Source organism: Cupressus sempervirens, chromosome 6, assembly GCF_028749045.1.
Source record: "Cupressus sempervirens isolate cs-2001-9-10 chromosome 6, ASM2874904v1, whole genome shotgun sequence".
Lineage (NCBI taxonomy): Eukaryota > Viridiplantae > Streptophyta > Pinopsida > Cupressales > Cupressaceae > Cupressus > Cupressus sempervirens.
Genome location: NC_143123.1, coordinates 453,000,300 through 453,021,565, shown reverse-complemented (window position 1 = coordinate 453,021,565; position 21,266 = coordinate 453,000,300). Strand labels below are relative to the sequence as shown.

Genomic DNA, 21,266 nt, shown 5'->3' with positions numbered 1-21,266 from the left:
GTTGTTCATTGACAACACCTCGCAGTCATTTCCTAGTGGTAGTGTCTCAAGTTGTTTTTCGGAACATGTAAGGTCTCATGTGTGTATAATTATATGAAGTTGCTTTCTACCTATCAACTACGTACGTAAGGCATAAGAGTATACCCACATCCAATAGTCAAATGACTGTGTCTTTTATCATGCTTTATCATGCTACATCATATGCTCGACACATTCATAGAGGTCTAGATCGATGGATTTCTTCTTAGGAAGTTACGATTGTTTAATTTCTTAAATTTCTTTGTATTAATGTTTGTGTGAATCATTAATGTTGCCATAGATATAGCTTGCAGACTTCATTCCGCGTTGGTAGATACCTCTTTTCTAATTTCAAACTTCTCTATCAGGAAGCACTCATATATTTGTCTAATGTCCCGTTAATTCTTCGTAGATGCTCCTCTCCATCTTACTCGAAAACAATGCCCTCTGATCTCTATGGAAAACATAATCATACATAGTGCAATCTCGTCTTCCTAGTACATTCTTGTTATTGGAATCACTATCTAGTGGAGATCTCGTACGATTGCATGAAGAAAGCAATCCAGTCGGCCATTAGTCTGACTCCAATCGATGCCTCTTCCTAGGGATTTGGATCTATTACCAAATATTGGGTGGTGTCATCTTGCCAACTTTAGTCTTCAATTTTGAAGGCGGGGTGGATTACAAGCTTCCCTAGCGACAATCTCTTCATTTGGGAACCTGGTCTCTTGTGCCTCACCATGGGTGGGTCGAGGGGACTTTCCATATTCAGAAATGTATAATAGTAGAATTTCCACATACTCTACAACAATGCTCAGAACACTCTCTCCTTCATGCCTGCTATATGCGATTCGCTACTGCCAGACTACACATGTTGTCCATTCTCATTAATATTGAACGCTAATTATTTTATATTGATATCTGTGTTTCTCCCATCAAATAATATTTGATATTCTATTTAGGTCGAATCCAAAACTTTCATTTCCTAATCATCTTCTACAATTGTTGATAATTAGGTAGAAGAGAGATATAGTTTTGTGTCCTTAACCACTAATATAAATGGATTTTCTTGTGTTCCTAGATTGACTTGCACTTCCCACATTGACTGGAGTGTAAAAGGGAATTGTATGTATCGTATTTTATACTTGTTTCAGAATAGATCTTGAATTGAATTGTTATGAGAATCATCGTACATATAAACTCTTGCACAATTTATAATTGTTGTTAATATTGCTCAATTTCTATGATATCTTCATGTTTAGTTGTTGTGCAAAATTGATGATGTTTGTGCATGCTTCTCTCATTTTCAATAGCGAAATTTCAACTTTGGAAGCTCGTCTTTCAATTGAATTACTAAACAGGGAACCTGATTAAGATTCCTAACATTAAATGAGAAAATTATCTTTGCGTTTGTCAAGGCCTATCATTATTGCTGATGGGGTGTGATTGAATGTTCTCCATATGGTTCGATTGGACTTCATCGACAATGATGTGGACCTCGATCTCTGTCCTCTCTTTTCCATTTATTACTTCTGCATACGCCTTGAATCTTCAACTATATCCTTCCATTTTTACTTTCAATCTCAACTATTCTTCTTTCCTTACATTCACAGTTAAGCTCTAATACCATGTTGAAATAACTTAAGATCGTTTCTACAAATGTACTTTTCATTGCCATTGTGATTGATGATTTCCAAATGCAGATTTGGATCTCATATATGTTTAACATGAGAGGAGACATGTCTCTTCAAGAGACATGAAGAGACATGTCTCTAGAGTTAATCACCATTTAGATTATCAATAACTATATGCATAACTTATCTTGAACATATATATATAATATTAATATATTAGCCATATATGTAATATAATATTATATTATTATATTATTATATAATAATATATAATGCATAATATATATAATACATATTATATTACATATATCATATATATAGATTATATATATAAGATATATAATGCATAATATATAATATATATTACATATATAACATATATTATATATAGAAGAATCACAAATAACAATTTCTCTGAAAAGATAAACACAGATCAATGTTTTACTTCTACTGATGCTAAAACATTAACAAGAATAGGGTGAGGTTTGAATCCCAGTGAAATTAGAAAGCCAAGTAGGGAAGATCTTTTACTTCCGAAATGACAAACAATACTGAGCTCCAATAGGAATTCACAGTATAAAGAGATAATCCAAAACGCATACCAAAACAACTCAACCTCACAGACATAAATACCCCGTCGAGGGAGAAACTAAGTGTCGACAAAAGACACAACAAACTCCTATGGAAACAATTAAAATAAAAATGGGTCCGAGATATGTTAAATCAATTAGCCCAGAAACCAAAGTGTTAATTTATTATTTATTATGACGGGGACATCACAAAATAATAGATTGATATATAGTATAAGAATTATTACAATTTTGTGTTCAAATGAAGATTTTGTCAGATGCACAAAGAGCATACTAGGGTGGTTGCTAACCTTTGAAACTGCAAATATCTGACTAGGGAGGGCCTTGCACCTTCAAAAGGGAGATAACACTGAATTTCCAACTAGAGTTTGCAAATACAAATAAAACATCCAAATGACACACCTACAACAATAACTAGAATGACATTATAAATGTCTTCGAGAAACTTCCTAAAGGATTACAAATGTGCCGACCTAGCCAAAATAATAGTAACTAAATAAAAATGGCCCAAAAGATATTACTATTAGATTTTAGGGCCATATAAATAATTAATTTTGGTTGAACTATTATATTATTATTTTCACCCTCTTTTATTTCATAACTAAATTAATTAATTAAGAAAGACCTTTATAGTATTATTTAATATTTGGGACCACTTAATTAATAAATTGAATTAAGTCACTTTATTAAATTTTGGGGACATTACTGTCCTCCCACCCCAAAGATTGCTTGTTCTTAAACAATTCGCAAGATCCAGGATGGCAAACCATGCGTGGACATTGGTAGCCATATCCATTGAGATCTCCGTGTTGAATCATGATTACATTCACACACTTGGATGTAGGCGGGAAGAGGAAATCTCCATGAAGCTTTTGCTGCTCCACTCTGATATAAACGTTTCCATGTCTAGAGTCATCAGGATCTGACTGAGGCCAATCGTCAAGCACATCAATGCTCAAATCCCAAGCTTTCACGCTATCGTGTGCAACCAAAGGGTGAACTTCATGTTCAACCAACTGTAGAGATTTCTTCTTCAAGGGAACATTGCTAGATTTCACGTCTTTTTCATCCTTGCGGTTGTCTTGAAAGTTTAGGTGTTTTCAATTGTGAAGGGACGATTGTCATCTCTTACATGTCCATATCCTCCTGTAGCTGGGGTGAACATGTCTTCATCTTTCTTTAATTGAGATTGAGTTCCTAATTTAGGATCCAATTCATTTATTTTCCTTATATAGTACCTATCAAAGGATTCGATACCCTTTATTTCCTTGGGTTCACTTGAGTATTCAACAAAGGTTTTGATAACCTCCTCATGCAGAGGTTTACTTTTTCCCGTCAAAAGTAGAGATTCTTGAAATGACAAGAGATTATACCTCTCGGTGATTTTAGTGGCAGCAATTTCATTATCCCTTTCTTGCATTTTTGTAATCATCCAGATTCCAAAGTATTTCACAGGCTGGCAGGATTTTTGGCTATGATACCATTCTAATGTCTTGGTGTTGTACAATTGCCCTATTTTCTCTCCCGTAGGACCTCACCATAGGACTACACTATAGAGGCTGTACTTCTCTCTTTGATGGATGAAGTTCAGTCCCTTGGATTTCTAGTATGGTCTTTCGTGGACGTATTCGATGTATTTATCATGCTCGAGAGAATTGTAAGATAATTGGCATACCATCAACATAGGGATGAACAGTAGATTAATATGCAATATAAGACTTATTCCAATTTTGTCTTCAAATGAAGATCTTGCCAGATGCACAAGAAGCAGACTAGGGTGTTTGCTAACTACCAAATTGTGAATATCTAAATAGGGAGGGTCTTGCACCTTCGAAACGGAAGATAATGCCAAACTTCACCTAAAGTTCACAAATACAAATCAAATATCCAAATCACATATCTACAACAATAACTAGCATGGCCTTATAAATGGCAATGGGAAACTTCCCGAAGGATTACAAATGTGCTAACACGGCTAAAATAATAATAACTAACTTAATGAAAAGGGCCCGAAAGATATTACTATTAATATTTTGGGGCCATATAAACAATTAGTTTTAATTTGTAATGGGCACCCCTGAATGTCCCAAAAAACTAAACCAAATTGGTGAAAGCAATTATGTCAAACAGTTTGCATTCAACCTCTTATTTCTCCGTTTAATGTTTTAAACCCCTTATAACTCCGGAAATCAAATGTTTATTTGTTTGTTGTGTTTTGTGCATGAAATTGGTATCATACAACATAAACAAGAAAGAAACTACAATAATATGCAAAGTGGAAATGAACTGCTGCCAATAAAATGTTATTTTCAAAATTCATAAAACCAAATACATGGCAGATTTATCACCTCACTAATTACTTCAGCATTATTGACATAATACTCCAGCCCATGCTTTCGAACTTGCTTCTACAGTGCCGCGTGAATAGTGTTGCGTGAATAGTGCCGCATGAACAGTGCTGCTACAGTACTTTGTCCTTCAATCAGTCCACTACCTTCGTAATATCATTCCCTCAAAGCGGCATAAGCGTCGGACAAGTAGTGAAGAAGATATGAGCAAAATACCAAATCTGCCTGTAGCTGGAAATGCAACTAAACTGCCTGATAATGAAGCCGATAAGAAAGAATTCCAAAGGCCAAACCCCAAGGGAATGATGTCTAGAATGTAACAAGAGAGGATAAATGTCCTCAAATGCCAAGAACGGAGCTGCAACTCACACATCAATTTCTTCTCATATTCAACCTGTCTAATGAAGCCACAAATGCTTCCTTTTATTCTATTTCCAAGGGTCCGCTCAACTCATATGGGCAATGTGGGATAAAAGATGTGTAATATATAAAACATATATTAAAATACCCCTTATGTCTCCCTTGGGTACACATCCCCATAAAATAAATATTAAAGTAACACTTTAATATTTTACAATTAAATTAGATGTTACTTTAATAAAACTTCAGGCATTAAAATGTATTAGCAATCGGACTCTGAATAATGCGAGTGATAGCTCATCGAAAAGCTCTCACCGAGGAGTATCAAATCCAATCACCAAAATTGACCTGCACTATGTCTTGCCGACTTACTAAAAATAGTAAATATGCCTGAAATTGAGTAAATCAACTTCGTTTTGGCCCAAACTGGAAATGACTAGGCCAAAACACTCCAGGATCCCATTAAACCCTTTGTTAGCCCTTGGGACCATGTAGAACAAGGCTAACGCACACACTTGGTCAACTGCTAAAATGGGGACATTACATAATTGAACTATTATATTATTATTTTGACTCTATTATTTTATAACTAAAGTAATTAATTAAAGAAGTCCTTTATGATATTACTTAATTTTTGGGACCACTCAAGTAATAAATTGAATTAAGTCACTATATTAAGTTTTGGGGACATTATAGAAACATTGGTTCTATTAAAAGAGAATGGATTGTGAGAGTATGACGATCAAAGTTGAAAAATTCAGACTTGGCAAAAATTGGGCAAGAACAAAGAATTAAACTCAGCAAAAACTTGGAAAAAATTCAGCAAAAAATTGACAATTTAAAAAGTTGCTTTGATTTCATTAGAACACTTTCTTTGTAAAATTCAATGGAAAGATGTATCCAATGAGTCCATAACTAAGTACAAAAGTGTTTTCTAATAAATTTAATTGATTTGATTGCAACTTGAGTACAAAATTACATCCTCATGTGGAATCCCAGTATAATAGTTGGCTAACAACTACAATGAATTTATGATCATTGACTTCAAGCATCATCATGATTCAACATAATTTATAAATCGCATATTACGACATTTTACATCTTCCTTTTTTCTATATTAGTTAAAAGTTGAGGACAAGATTTAAATTTCTAATAATCTTGTTTGAATCATGGACATTGATAGTTTGTATTTTACTATTTTGTCATTGATCAATGATATTATGATAGTGATAAACTAGTTGTTTAAGTTCTTGATTTTGGTCTCCACTCCCACATCCCCTCAATATAATCAAATATTTCTATGACAAAAGTCCTTCGAAGTAGTGGGAGTTTGGGAGTGGAGACCTGGTTTTGAAGGGCAGCAATGATAAGTTGCACAAGGTGTTAGATGTGAGAAAAACCCAATGATAGAAAAGGTGCTGGGAACAAAACGTGTCCCCATGGGTTGGAAGTGAGGGTTTGCGGGCTTTGTCCCCAATTTTTCTTAGATTATCTTTTGGCATTTCTTTTCCTCTTTCTTTATGAAGTTGAGTCTTTCGCACAAAATTGTTGAAATTTTTGGCAAAACTCACCAAAAAATGGTGAGTTGTCACTATAGCTTTTAGTGGAAAAAATTGCATAGCAAAAAACACTCAAGTTTTATAAAAGTCAGTGAGAAATTTGCAAGTTTTTCATCTATGATCAAGATTAACAGTACGAATGAACTTTTTGAAGAGACAAGATTACACAAAACAACAACTTTCTTATTTTGGATCCACAACAGAAGGGTCAACATGGAGAAGATTCAGCATGCAGATTAATTTGTTTTCTCTTGGTCCCTTAGACTGCTGGTCTTGTGGATGTTATTAAAATTCATTCCTTCTTTCAATTATTGTCATTCAATGTTTTGTAAACCTTATATAAGTGCTATTTTACACTTAGTTTTCCAATGGTAATTCTTATGCCTACTTGTTACTAAAATTGTTGTTCAATGTTATTGTTAATCCAAAAATCATTAGTGATCTCACAATCCTATCTTGCTTCTAAGTTGCTATTGGGAGTTATTTGTTTTTTTTGTGTTGAGGTGGATCAAATTATTCTTCGTGAGTTTGCAAACTTTATATTTTAGGTTTATCCAAGGTTGGAGATTGTGGCCTCATATCAGTCTATTTAATTTAGCAAAATATTTGTATACTGTAAATTTTATTCAATCATTATTTGTATTTGCATTGCTTAATCTTGTTTTAGGAAAGTGTCAAGTAACTGTAGAGTTTTCTTTTGGTCAAAGAGTATAAAACATGTCGTTTCCTCGAGTTAAGGTGCATGTTAGTTTTTTGCCGTCAATGAGTCCAAAAAGAAGCACCATTAGATATATTTAGCACTAGAATGAACCACTCAAAAAGCATTTTAAAGATTGTAAATAACAAGTACATAATGTTCATGTTAGATCAGTTTTATTTTTGCATGAAGCTTGAGCAGTTCTTCTGAAAATCTGTTATGTCTCATTGAAACCTGTGAATTAAAATACTACTATTGTGAAAAAATGGAGAAAGAGCATTTAAGAGAATGGCATAAAGAAGTCTACATTGAAAGCCCATTGTCCATATTCTCCATAATGTACTGAAACATAATGAAAGAATTGATTCCTTGAGAAAATATTTAGGCTACTAGGGTAAATGAACAACATGAGAAAACATTGGATACCATCATCACTATCCTTTACTTAAAAAGACCTTGAAATTAAATTGTTGATATCTTTCATAGTTCAGGAGAATGTGTAAATAGCTGCCCCAGCTAAGAGGCAACTCATCAGTGGTGAGATCTTTAATAGCACCAACTTTTTGCCAGTCACATGCCTAAAGAATTGATACTAACCACATAATTCATGCTTTGTGCAAGCTTGGCCGCTCTGGAATACTAATGAGGAATCCTGTATCTAGCCATTGGATCTTCCACAATCTCATCTCAGTTTTTTTTTGTACTACCCTTAGCTTCTCTATGAATATTGTAACAAATATATAATTGGTGCCTATCAGGTCATGGATATCTCTCTGCATTTTTATATATTACAGCTTCATATGATATCATCAGTAACAGAATGTGTATTTGGATCAACAGGACATATCAGTGTGACAACTATAGTACAAGGGTGTCAATATTGGTATATTCTTTAAATTATGTAATGCTCCCAAAGCTCTTTTGTAATATTTATCTGTGTGTATATTGCCCTTTGGTTTGATCTTGGTTCATGGCTGACCCTCTTTGTACAGATCACATTCTATAATTTATAGTCTTTTGCTCTTTTGAAGATAGCACTTGTCTTTGAAATACCAATAGTTGATTTAGTACATAACATTTGACAGTACTTAGAGTTCTTACAACTCGTACTGCAGAACTTTTTTCTCTTGGCATTGTCACAACACCAAAAGTTTAATATGTTCACTCTATTAAACTTAGTTTAAGTTGGAAGCCATAGAAACACTAATATACTAAAACGAATCTATAGAAACTTTATTCTATGTCAAGATGATCTATTGATTCATCAAAGCTGGTACACAAGTTTACCACCTTCTTTAATCTCAGAATTAAGTGAGTGCTAGAATAATGTGAGCAGTAGTTTAATTTTAATGATAGAGTTATGTTTAGGGCATAGTCCAACAATAATAAGATAATTGGTTAATTAATATGTGTGGCAACATATGTTGATTTCTTTCTCTGTGCTATGGCCAGGATCTGCGAGGCAAGGTGGTTATACTTGATTTTTGGACGTACTGTTGCATCAATTGCATGCATGTTCTGCCAGATTTAAAATACATTGAGAAAAAGTACAAAGGAAAACCGGTAAGGATATTGAACTCTTAACATTTTAGAACTTCTCTCTCAGGATCTGTTATTTCATTGTTGCTGTGTTTCTGTCTGAAGTATCTCATTTCTGCTCGTGAATTTGTATGGGTACTAACCTGTATCGGCTCTGTATATGGTCACTTTTTATTACTGCACTTAAGAGAAATAATATATAAGGTGAAGTGAAAACTGGGCATTTGCTTCTCTCCTACATGAGAAGATGGAGGCATGTTTTGCAAGTCCACAAAACATCAATAGTTTGTTTATGAACACAAGCTTTTTTTATAGATAAATTTTAATTTTAATTTTGAATAATTACAAGAGGTTTGAAGCTGAGAAATCAAATGAGCTTCAATAAATCAATCATCAAATAATAGAGAGATTGGTTAGTTTGGGTAACAAAATTGAGAATCACAGGAGAAGCAAAAATATATGATAGAAAATAGTATCCTTTCTATCAATATTTTCTACAAAGCTCTGGAAATATAAGCGCACTATTGAGTTCTACAAAATGACCTTCCTTTTTCTTCTTTTAAAGTGCAAATACTCTGAGAGCTTTCTGGATAAAATATGAGTTCACAACTAGGAAAATTATAATCACCTTTAATCTCATCAGAATCAGACAGTGGAGATAAAATCTACAAAGGTGTTAAGCAGAGGTTTTAATTGCCAGATTTGGAGGCTAGCTATTCTTTCAGGACATTTTGAGACCAAATGGACCTCGATATTGTGTTCGGAAGGCCCAAGAACCATAAAATTGACTGTTAAATTGTTAATTTATGAGAAAGTCAAATTTGAGGCAACATTTTTTAGCAGGCACAAATTTATATGACATTTCTGTGCACTGTACAATTGTCGATAATTTTTATTTTATTTTTTCGATTACTATTTTTTGTATATGAAAAAGTTTGTAAAATATCTGCATTGTTTTAAAAATAAAAGTTGAAAAGAATATATAAGGAAGGTATAATGTCAAAGGGTACTGATAGGTTACCTTGTGCCCCGGATTGTTTGGTATCAGTAGGTACAATGGCTGGTACAAGCTGCAACCCTTGACTGAGTTTTTGGACCCCTTGATGGTGGGGTTTAGGGTGTGTTTTGATCCCAGACTACTTTTCATATTCCCTTTTAATATATTCTCGATTCAAGATGAATTTTCATGCAAGCATGAAGCAACTCAGAAAATACCAACAAGGAAACAACTATCAACTGATATCATTAATTTGCATACCCAAGTTACCTTGTAGTTCTTCATATAGTAACAAAAGATGAAGCCTCCTAGTGTCATATCATTCCAAATGTAGTTTGCATCGATCTCCTCTTTTGCATATTTCATATGTGGTGGTCTCCTAGGAGGGTAACCAATCACCCCATAAAGTGAACATTGATCAATAACTGGCTGAAAGCCATACTCCAATGAAGTCCTAATTTGTCTTCTTGATCCCACAGCTTGCTTTTTTTAAAAGGTGCAATGCTAGAACCAAGCGATGTTCCATCATCCAAGTTTAAAAGGTTGATTTTCATATATCTTCTAAACACTATTTTTAAAAGGTGCAATGCTAGAACCAAGCAATGTTCCATCATCCAAGTTTAAAAAGTTGATTTTCACACATCGTCTAAACTCCCATTTCGAACAATAGGTTGTCAATGAATACAAATTTATTATGCAAAGAAAATGATCTGTTGCTATAATAATTACCAAAATTAGATCATATGTCATACCCATTAGCAGTGATTCCAGAGTTGTCTGAAATCCTCTGTGCTTCTCCATTATCAATTTCAGTGGTAAACTATGGAATTAAATCATCAAAGTCACTAAACCTCTGCTCAAAGTCTATCTCCATGCAAAGATAAAACAATTTTTGTTTCAAGATCATCATCAGGAGAAAATCCATCCTGTGTAGGACCTCATCATACTTAGGTGCTAACACACCTGAATGGCAACTATCAAAGAGCTGATTAATTTGTTCAGAAAAAGTGTACTCGCTAAGATCCTCATGAGTGGTAGACTCAGTGAATGAGCCACTACTATTCTTCACAGGCTCATTATGAACATCCAACCTATAACTACCAGACCAACATCACTTGAAATATCTGAACTCAAACACAAAGCTACTATTTTGTCTTTCTTTTCATGCACCACCTGATCAACAATAATTGTGTGCATGTTCATAGAAACTAATTGAAGCTATCTCCATCCAAATGATCTGCTATGAAGCTCTTCTCATTTTCCTATTTCTCATTATTTCTTTCACTAGAAAATTCTTTTCCTTCCTTTTCTTTTTCTTTATTTGGGAAGAGAGACCTTAAACACTTAGGATGCCCACACACTTGCTTATCGACTCTCACTCTAATATTTTCTATTGAATCAACTCTTCTAATTGTTGCTCTTGAAAAGTTCATCTTTCTTACTGGACCTAGGATACAGTGCTGCGATACATTTGTAATAAGCAGTCCCGTTTTTTCGTTGTTTTCTTGTTTGTTTGATGTTTTAGTAATGGCTTTGAGATGATAAACAAAGTGAATATAATAAAGTAACTTGCAGCAATTCAACAACTCAGAAAATTGACAAACTCAGAAACATATGAAACTGAAAATTCTATATTGTATTTCTGATCTGGAAATACATATATTTTTTTAAAGTAAGAGCAACCTAGATTTTTAAATAACATTACATATCTAATTCAAATATACTAAAATAATTGCAGCATTCAAATAGCTTGAGTTGTTCACAAATATGCAAATTGGATGTGCCAAATGTAGACGCCACTCTCCAAAGTCTCCACCAAAATGCACACAGATGTTAGGCAAGTTATTGCAGTTTGAAAACACCTGTAAACAGCAACTTGAGACTCCTCCAACCTTAACTGCCCAACCAATGAAGTGTACAACTCTTTACAAGAGGTATGGCCAGCCAAAAAGAACATGAACAACAATTAAACTCTCATCAACTCCTTCAATCTTCTCTCCTAAGCAAATATGCAATGAAAAATCGAGCAATAACTAAATATCTGAATCACCAATCAGCTCAATTGTTTTTCCTGAGTGAAATCACCAAGAATCCTGTAGATTGTCTCCGTCAACAATGCAGAGAATGTCGCCTGCAAGGGATTTCATCCTGACAAACCCTAGAAAGAACAATTTCCTCCAAGATCAAGAACCAATGTCCAAAATATCAAATTCCATGTACAAAATGTGCTCTCAGTTGAGTTTTTATAATCCTTTGGAGGAACTTTTCAAAAACTCCCTCCCAATATCATTTAATTAATTTATTAAGTTTTGTAACTCCAAAAAGTGATTTAAATTTACTTTTTAAAATCTTATAGCCCTTAAAATTTTTAAGCATCTCAACATTTAAAATTTTGTTCTCCTTCCAACAAGCTGTAACACTTAGGTGACCAATAACTTATTTTAATTAAAACGACAACCTTTGTGAAATTAATTTAATATAACTCAATAATACACCCAATTAGCAACATTGGTTGAAATGCATCGAACTTAAAATCAGATTGAGTAGGAATGATCCCAGTGGTGAAACATGACATAAGGACTTGGTTGAGTAACTTACTAAAAATGGACACTCCCTCCAAGAAACCTGGGAGCCCAATCTAGAAGTGGGTAGTAATATTTGAAAGCATCATATGACTTGTAAACCATTTGAGCTCAGTTGTAATGTCCCCATTTTTACCATTATTAGAGTTTGAGAGATTAGCCTATTATTGTGATCCTTGTAGGCTAATTATTGTGGATAGAGGGTCTTTTGAGGCAGTGGCTTGGGTTGGGAGGGTCTTAAGTTACAGGTTGGGCTTCATTTGACTCAGATCGAACTTTATTTGGGCTTAGTTTTATGTACTTACTATTTTTGGTAAGTTGGGTGTTGATTGAGATGGATCCTTTCTATTTTCAGAAAGTGCATTTGGTCACATGGAGAAATAATAGGTGTGACTCCTATTTCAGACAACATAATTAACTGATGAGTATTTTGGGAGTTATAAAATTTTTAGTGGCCAATTTTTTTTTTTTCAGTGGCCAGATTATTATTAAATCATTAAATGACTTATTATAAAGTTATAATTTAATTTTATAATATCACTTAAGTTGAGGGTTGTTAGTCATCATTGGAAGGGGCCATTTATTTCATTAATATTATGCCTAAGCCAAGTATTAAATGTTGACAAAAGAGTTAAGTTTGAAAGTTTCAAGAGTTGAGTTCTTTTGGGAAACTTTCACAATTTCAGAAGTTGAGTTCTTTTGGAAACTTTTGTTAACAAAGACATTATAAATATGAGCTCATTTCATTGGGAAAAGCATGCTTGGATATTTGTGATGCCTTTGTGGTTTTCTTTGAGGTTCTGAAGTTTGTGCCCTTGCTGAAGTATAAGGGTTTGTTCTGAGGATTTGTTATCCACTGCTGAAGTATAGTGGAAGATTGTCAGAAATTGGTAGTGCAAATTGTTATTGAAGTATAGCAATTTGATTTGTCTTCTCAACTGTATTAACTATGCAAAAGAAGCTAATGTTTGTGAGTGAATTGGTCTGCTTTGACAAGGTTTGGAGATAGAAATTATAAGTTGCAGACTTGCATTTTCCTTTGGAGTTTGTTGTTTTCTTTATTGGGGTAGTGTCTATTACATGCTAACTGCGATCTGCCTTAAGTTGGAAGGAGCATATTGTTGTACATTGTTCCTCATACAAATTTGCTGCAATTTGATATCTACAACAGTCACCTACAGGTTCTTCATTTAATTGCAAATTTTACGAGAGTTGTAGTTATGTGTTTCAGTAATTAGATTGCATGCCAAGTGTTGTTAAAATGTCTATTGGCTGTAGATGCTCATTTCACAGGCTGAAATCATATGTATGTATTTGATTGGTCAAAAAAGATTGCATTTGTACTTCAACTTCTTTGTTTGGACATCTAATAACTCTTTGCATGTGTCTAAACTAAATTTGAACCATTACAAGCAAGCGGAAGTAATCTAAAGATAAAAAGACAGCGAGATAGAGATTTCATGTAGAGTGTTTGACGAAATGTCAAACCATTAATCTTGTGAAGGAAAATTGATGTTTAATTCAGCTATCACCTGTTGAGGGTTATTACATCAGTGATAACATCAACTTACCTCTATGAATAAGATGACACAAACCTTGAAAGTCAACAAACAACTGCACTGCTAGGGAACCTGAAAAATGGGGATATTATAGATGACAAAATTGACATATCTTTGTGCTATTATTTCTATACTATGACCTGAAATTATAGGGGTTATTAGAGCTTTTAAAGTATATAGGTTTAGATCCTTTTAAGATACTCCAACCCAATCTTTCAACTTATAACTTAATGTTTGAAGCTCAATGCAATAATTGCAATTTTTTTCCTTATTCCTTATATAGGTATAGATATTTATAACTGACCTTTGAAGCACTAAATGTAATTTAGCATTATTCCCCTACTGCTGTCCGCTCACCATCTGCAGACTTAGCCCCCCTATAACCCTATCCCCTAAACCCGTACCCCAGTCCTCACATTAGGAAACTTGGTGGAACATGGGTTCAAAACTTCAAACCTTATAATTGGAAAGGCGAAAACCTTTCCTTAGAAATTATGTTCTTGATTTCTTTTGTAGTTATTGTATTGTTTTCTTCAAGTTGATTGATTAGTTCGACGACTTTGTATAATTTCATGTGTTAAACTTCTTGTAGAAATGAAAAACTTCAGTATGTGACTGCAAACTAACATTTGCAACTTGACAGATTGCTGTTGTGGGGGTACATTCTGCTAAATTTGATAATGAGAAGGATCTAGATGCAATTCGGAATGCTGTGCTGCGGTACGATATTACTCACCCGGTATGTTTTCCTAACAATTCTATTGGATTTCAGAAATTCATATTGCTCTGACCTTTTTTAGAAAATGACTTTAAGATCTGAGAAAATACATCAGATTCTTTTTCATGTACTAATTTTCTTTTCCTCATCACTATTTGAAGTTGCAAGAGGGAGCAAAGAAAAATCATCTTACCATTTTCATTCATTTAAATATGATTGTTTTTCTGAAAAATATATATTCTTGAAATAATCTACTATTATAAATTTTGGTTGAAGTTCTCAGTTTTCTTATTTATCAATATATACTCTTAAACATCCTGTAGTGAAGAATCAGTGAGTACATTTTGACTAGTTTAAAGCATTTAAAATTATGACTAAATATACTTTCCCTTAATAATCAAAACCATTGAATGCTATCTACTGTACTGTGTTGTTTATTGAACTTTGGAAGAATGTCTAGGTGGACCTTTTGATAAAGCTCTGATGGCTCTCATAGTTTGGCTTTTGAATAAATATTTATCTATTGGAAAACAAACAAAGAAGACAATTAAGATGGCAACTTTCCACAATCCATTACACCATCAAAATATTTCTTGGAATGAATGTGTAAAAACATTTGTTACATAATCATTCCCAAATATATTTTGGCAAAGAGGACATTGTAACCGACATGTTTAAAAATAATATATAATTAATTCTTCAAAAGTCAATTCAATGTTTCATCGTCACTTGGATTATTTTATAGTCCTTGTCTGGCTCTGATTTCTATAAATCTCATCAAATAGGGAGTCATTCAAAAGGTGGAGAATGTGAATGAGTACATATTTTTTGGATAAGTAGATTTAGATGAGTTGGAGGTAGCATTTGTGTATCATAAAACAAGATTATTCTTGACAATCATACAAATGTCTTGGAAGGCATTGAATGGGCAAAAGATTTTGGCCAATGTTCACTTCTATATCTAGTCAGATTAACACTGGCATAAATGGATATAAAACACAATGATAACAGTTTGAGTAATAGATGTATAAATTAATTGAAACGAAGTTATTACATATAACTAGACTAGGCATGATTAACCAAGGATAAAATATTTTATTGTGTCTATGAGAATTGAATTTAAAGGCGTGCCAATGGTTGTCTATTAAGATTGAGCGATTAGCCACTGCTATTTCTAATCATGACAACTTATCAAAGCTAGCAAATACTAACAACCCATTACAAGTTGTTTTTACAATTTATTGATAAAAAAATGCGAATCCAATACACATTGCGCACAAGCTCACCAACCGTCATCCAAGACCAATGTCTTGACCTTTTGAGACCTCTCTGAATGTGAAGCCTTTGATGCATCAACTTCCAGGAGTCATAACTTTTGACTCGATCCTGGGTTTTCTCTCAAATTTTTATAGTGGTTTTGGAAGGGGGAGTTCGATGGCTCGACAATTCAGCTCTGCTCCATTGTGTCCAGAAGAATTTATTTTCCAGGTCCTAGAAAATTCATTTAGACTCCCAAAACTCAGTTTTTGTAATTTTTGTCTATTTCTTAGAGTGTTTTTTGTAATAACTTCGAATGGACATTTCCAAATTCGAAGGTTAATTGGCAGGTCAAGTTGTCATAGCTTAAGGAAAGTTCAGTTTTATTTTCAGCTTTTTAGGAGTTAATTTTGAAGGTTACTAAAATGACGAAAATGAAGATTTGTTAAGATCTACCAAAAAGCGTAATTTTCCGTTTTTTCGAATTTAGAGAGTTTTTAGTTATGTAAGAAGCAACAAAGCGATGTAGAAGGAGGTTGGTTAATGAAAGATATTTCGAGTTTCAAAATATGTTTCTTGCTTTTGTATTTTTTTGTATGTTTTCCTTTTGTGGAATGCATTATTGTAATTAGGTACCTAGGTACTACATCAGAAATTTAATAAGGATGAAATATGGCGTGATGTTATCCCTATGGATGCTTGTCATATGTTGTTGGGAAGACCATGGTAGTATGATAGGAAGGTCATACATGAGGGGGAGAAAAATACTTACACATTTTGGAAGGATGGCTCTAAATTGGTTCTATTGCTGCTTCAGGATGAAAAGAAGAATGAAACCATGTTGTCTGCAAAAGAAGTTGTCAAAGAAATGGAAGTAACAGGATGGTGTTATCCACTAGTACTAAAAAGAGAAGAAGAACAAGAAAACTTGATGCCACATAAGGCAATGAAGGTGTGCGAGGAGTTGTTGATGTTGCTCCTAGTGAACTACTTGATGGTCTCTCACCTATAAGAGATATTCAATATCATATTGATCTTATTCCTGGAGAAACTCTACCTAATCAATCAGCCTATCAGTTGAATTTAACACAACATGCAGAATTGAATAAACAAGTGACAAAACTGATGCAAAAGTGTCTGGTCAGAGAAAGCATGAGTCCATGTGCAGTACATGCATTGTTGACTCCAAAGAAGGATGGCACATGGAGGATGCACACTGATAGCAGAGCAATTAATAAGATTACCATTAAGTACAGGTTTCTAATGTAGTACGCTCTGATACCACTTGATAGAGGGCCACACCACCAAAGCAACTCACAACCAAGAATGCAACAATATAGAGACCAAGAAAAAAATGCTTCACAAATAATTTTATTATACTTAAAAAATCCTTACAACACCCACAAGATGATATCATAGATATGACTTTTTCAAAAAGAAGTTTACAAATTCTTCAACATAAGAGAAATCCCAAATAAGAGTCTTCACACCAAGAGCTTCACCAAGAATTTCTACTTTAAGAGCTACACCTTTAGAGCTTTCACACCTTGAAGTTTTCACACCTTCTAGCTTCTACTTCTCGAGCTTCTATTTCTTGAACTTGATTACAAATGATAATAAGCCTTGCTTAAATAGGCACTACTAACCCAAGACATTACAAACACCACCAATGTGGGATAAAAGGTAAATACAACTACCTTTAAATAAATATTAAATTCCCACCCAAATACAACTAAGCACCCAACAAATATTAAATACATGATTTATCCAAAACCTTCTAGAATTTCCACCTACACACCTCGATTAATGGAATGCCAACTATTTTTCTTTTTCTTTTTTTATTTTATGCCACCTATGCACCTCGAAAATAGAAATCTCCTTCTCCTTTTTATGTTTTATTATTTCTTCTCTAATTTTCGTCACTTTCTCTCTCCTCCAGATTTTTTTTTTTTTTTTTTGTTTTTTCAATAATTTTTCCATGCAAGATGCTCCTGCATCAGTTTCCTATTCCTCGGATAGAGGACATGATGAATGCAATAGTGGGGCTTAAGGACTTTAGCAAGATTGATCTCCAAAGTGGCTACCACCAGATCCGCATTCGAGAGGGACACAAATGGAAGACAACATTTAAGACAAGAGATGGTTTGTATGAATGGATGGTTATGCCTTTTGGGCTTTTGAATGCACCTAGCACATTGATGCGATTGATGAATATAGTGCTTCGACCTTACTTTGGTAAGTTTGTTGTACTTTATTTTGATGATATTTTGATCTAGAGTAGAAGCAAGGATGAACACTTACAACACCTGAGGATCATCTTGAGTGTATTAAGGAAGGAAAAGCTCTTTGCAAACTTGGAGAAGTGTAGATTTATGCAAACTAGTTTGACCTTTCTAGGCTTTGTCATTTCTCATTTCTCAAGTTGGTGTTTAGGTGGATCCGAAAAAGGTAAAAGCAATCCTAGAATGACCTAGTTCTTCTAGTATAATAGGAGTACAAATTTTTCGTGGGTTGGCAACTTTCTACTGAAAGTTTATCCGAAATTTTAGCAGTATTGTAGCATCCATAACAAACTGTACCAAAGGAAGGGAGTTCACATGGATAGCAGATGCTGAATAGAGTTTTAAATTCTTGAAGAGAAAGGTAACTAAAGCTCCTTTATTGACACTTCCAAATTTTGACGAAGTTTTTGAAGTAGAGTGTGATGCTTCACATGTTGGGATAGGTGTTGTTCTTAGCCAAGTAGGCAAGCCTGTAGCCTTCTTTAGCGAGAAATTGAATGAAGTAAGAATTATATGCAATTGTTCAAGCATTAAGACATTGGAGGCACTATCTAGTCCCACATGAGTTTGTGCTATTTACTGATCATATTGCTCTGAAATATCTCAACACACAAAAGAAGTTGAATAGTCGACTTGTCAAGTGGGTCCACTTTATTGCTTGTAAAAAGACCAATGATGCAACTAGAATAATAGAACTATTCTTCTCAAAAGTTGTTCATTTACATGGTCTTCCAAAGACAATTACCTCTAATAGAGATACTTAGTTCTTGAGTCATTTTTGGAGGACTCTCTGGAGGAAATTAGGAACAAAGTTACAGTTTAGTAGTGCCTATCACCCTCAAATTGATGGACAAAAAGAGGTAGTCAATCGGAGTTTGGGAAATCTGTTACGCTGCATTGTGGGTGAGAAGCCTAAATAGTGGGACTTGGCATTGCCCCAGGTAGAATTTGCCTATAATAGTTCTGTTAACAGATCCAACGACAAATCTCCGTTTCAAATTGTCTATGGTCGAAACCCTCAAGGTGTTCTAGATCTTGTGTCACTTCCCTTGGGAGACAGAATTAGTGATGATGGAGTTGCCTTTGCTGAACACCTTCACCAACTCCAACAAGATGTCAGACAAAAGTTACAGGATACTAATGCGAGTTACAAGATTGTTGTAGATGCTACTCAGAGACAACAAATATTTACTGCAAGTGACTTGGTGATGGTTTACTTGAGGTGTGAACAGTTTCCTATAGGCACATATCATAAATTGAAGTATAAAAAGATTGGGCCTTGCAAAATCATCAAATAAATCAATGATAATGCTTATGAGGTTAGCTTACCAACAAATCTTGACATCTCCCCTGTTTTTAATATTTCTAATTTGTACACATTCCATGGAGATGTTCCAAATACAGATGATGTACAAGGAGTGGATTGGCAACATCACCTTCCCAATAGAAAGAAAAAGATCGCCAAAATTCTTGACAAGCAAACTACCACCACAAGGCATGGCCAACATAACAGATACTAGATACAGTGGGACAAGTTACTTGAAATAGAGAGAGTACATGGTTATTTGAGTGGGTAGTAATGCAGTTAGATCCGAAAAAATTGTAGCAATTCACAGACAGCCATTGGGAGGAGCTGCATTTCTTTCAAGAAGGGGAGAATGATGCATCAACTTTCGGGAGTCATAACTTTTGATGTGGACTTGGGTTTTCTCTCAAATTTTTACAGCGGTTTCGGAAGGGGAGTTTGATGGCCCGACAATTCAACTCTATTCTATTGTGTCCAAAATAATTTATTTTTCAGGTCGTAGAAAATCCGTTTAGACTCCCAAAACTCAGTTTTTGTAATTTTTGTCTATTTCTTAGAGTTTTTTTTTGTAATAACTTCGAATGGACATTTCCAAATTCGAAGACTGGTTAGTAGGTCAAGTTGTCATAGCTTAAGGAAAGTCCAATTTTATTTTCAGTTTTTTAGGAGTTAATTTTGAAGGTTACCTAAAATGGAAAAATTGAAGATTTGTTAAAATCTGCCAAAAAAGGGTAATTTTTTGTTTTTTCAAAGTTAGAGAGTTTATAGTTATTTAAGAAGCAACAAAGCGATGTAGAAGGAGGTTGGTTAATGAAAGATATTTTGAGTTTCAAAATATGTTTGTTGCTTCTGTATTTTTCTGTATGTTTTCCTTCTGTAAAATGCATTATTGTAATTAAGTACTTGGGTACTAAATCAGCCTTCCATACACCCTATTGATTGAAAATAACCATTTGGCTCAATGTCGCTTGTGCCTTGAGAAGTAGTCTGATAACAATAGTATGAGATGCAAATCGGGTCTCAACAACCTAAGTTAATAACTATATGTCAATAAATATCAATCAAAATTGATAATTGAACATAACACAATTTTTTTATTAAAATTAAATAAACAAATTAAATTTATTAATTAAATTTAACCATTGATAACTGCAATTTTGAGAAAGATCTGAATATTTATTGTGACATTTGGTAGTTTATCACAAGCATCTGGATATCCTCCCCCTCTTGGTATATTTTTTTTATCCACTCTATTTGAGTGTCAATTTGTTGCATCACCAAGTTAAGGGAGTGTACGGTGCATGGTGTCCAAAAAATGTGGTCATATCAGCCCTCAACCAAAGCATGTACACCCCTAGAACTCTTTGCACTGTCTATGATTACTTGAATGACATTCTCATTACCCACTATCTCTATCGACTCAATGAGAATTCTTAAAATGAACTGTGCATCTTTCGCTCCCCCTTCATAATCAATTGCCCTAAAAAACATTGCTCCCTCGGGGGACATGTAATAATATTGATCAATGGATGGTTTCTAGTATCTTTCTATCCATTATAATGGAATGTGGAAATCTTATAGCTCTAATTGATGCCCTTCATGGCAGGGAATTAGCTATTAAATCTTTCTATCCATGGGAAACAATAGAAACACCTGAAGTAATCCAAGAGTCACTAATTGGTCAATGAGATTTCTCTATAGAAGTCCTCATTTTGCAATATGGTGGAATGTACCTTTCCATACCAAAGACTTGTGTAACCTGATAGTGCACTATTGATGACCACCACCATCTCCTTCTAATATGGTGATCTCACCAAGTT

General features: G+C 34.0%; 1 protein-coding gene across 1 annotated transcript in view; it reads left to right on the top strand.

Annotated features, from left to right (window-relative positions):
- LOC149553031 (haloacid dehalogenase-like hydrolase family protein) overlaps positions 1 to 21,266 on the top strand; it is a 381,367-nt gene that overhangs the window by 99,600 nt on the left and 260,501 nt on the right. The window contains exons 13-14 of the mRNA XM_089788543.1: positions 8,659 to 8,769; positions 14,527 to 14,622. Coding sequence (XP_089644669.1) covers positions 8,659 to 8,769; positions 14,527 to 14,622 — 207 coding nt within the window. The remainder of the gene's footprint in view (positions 1 to 8,658; positions 8,770 to 14,526; positions 14,623 to 21,266) is intronic.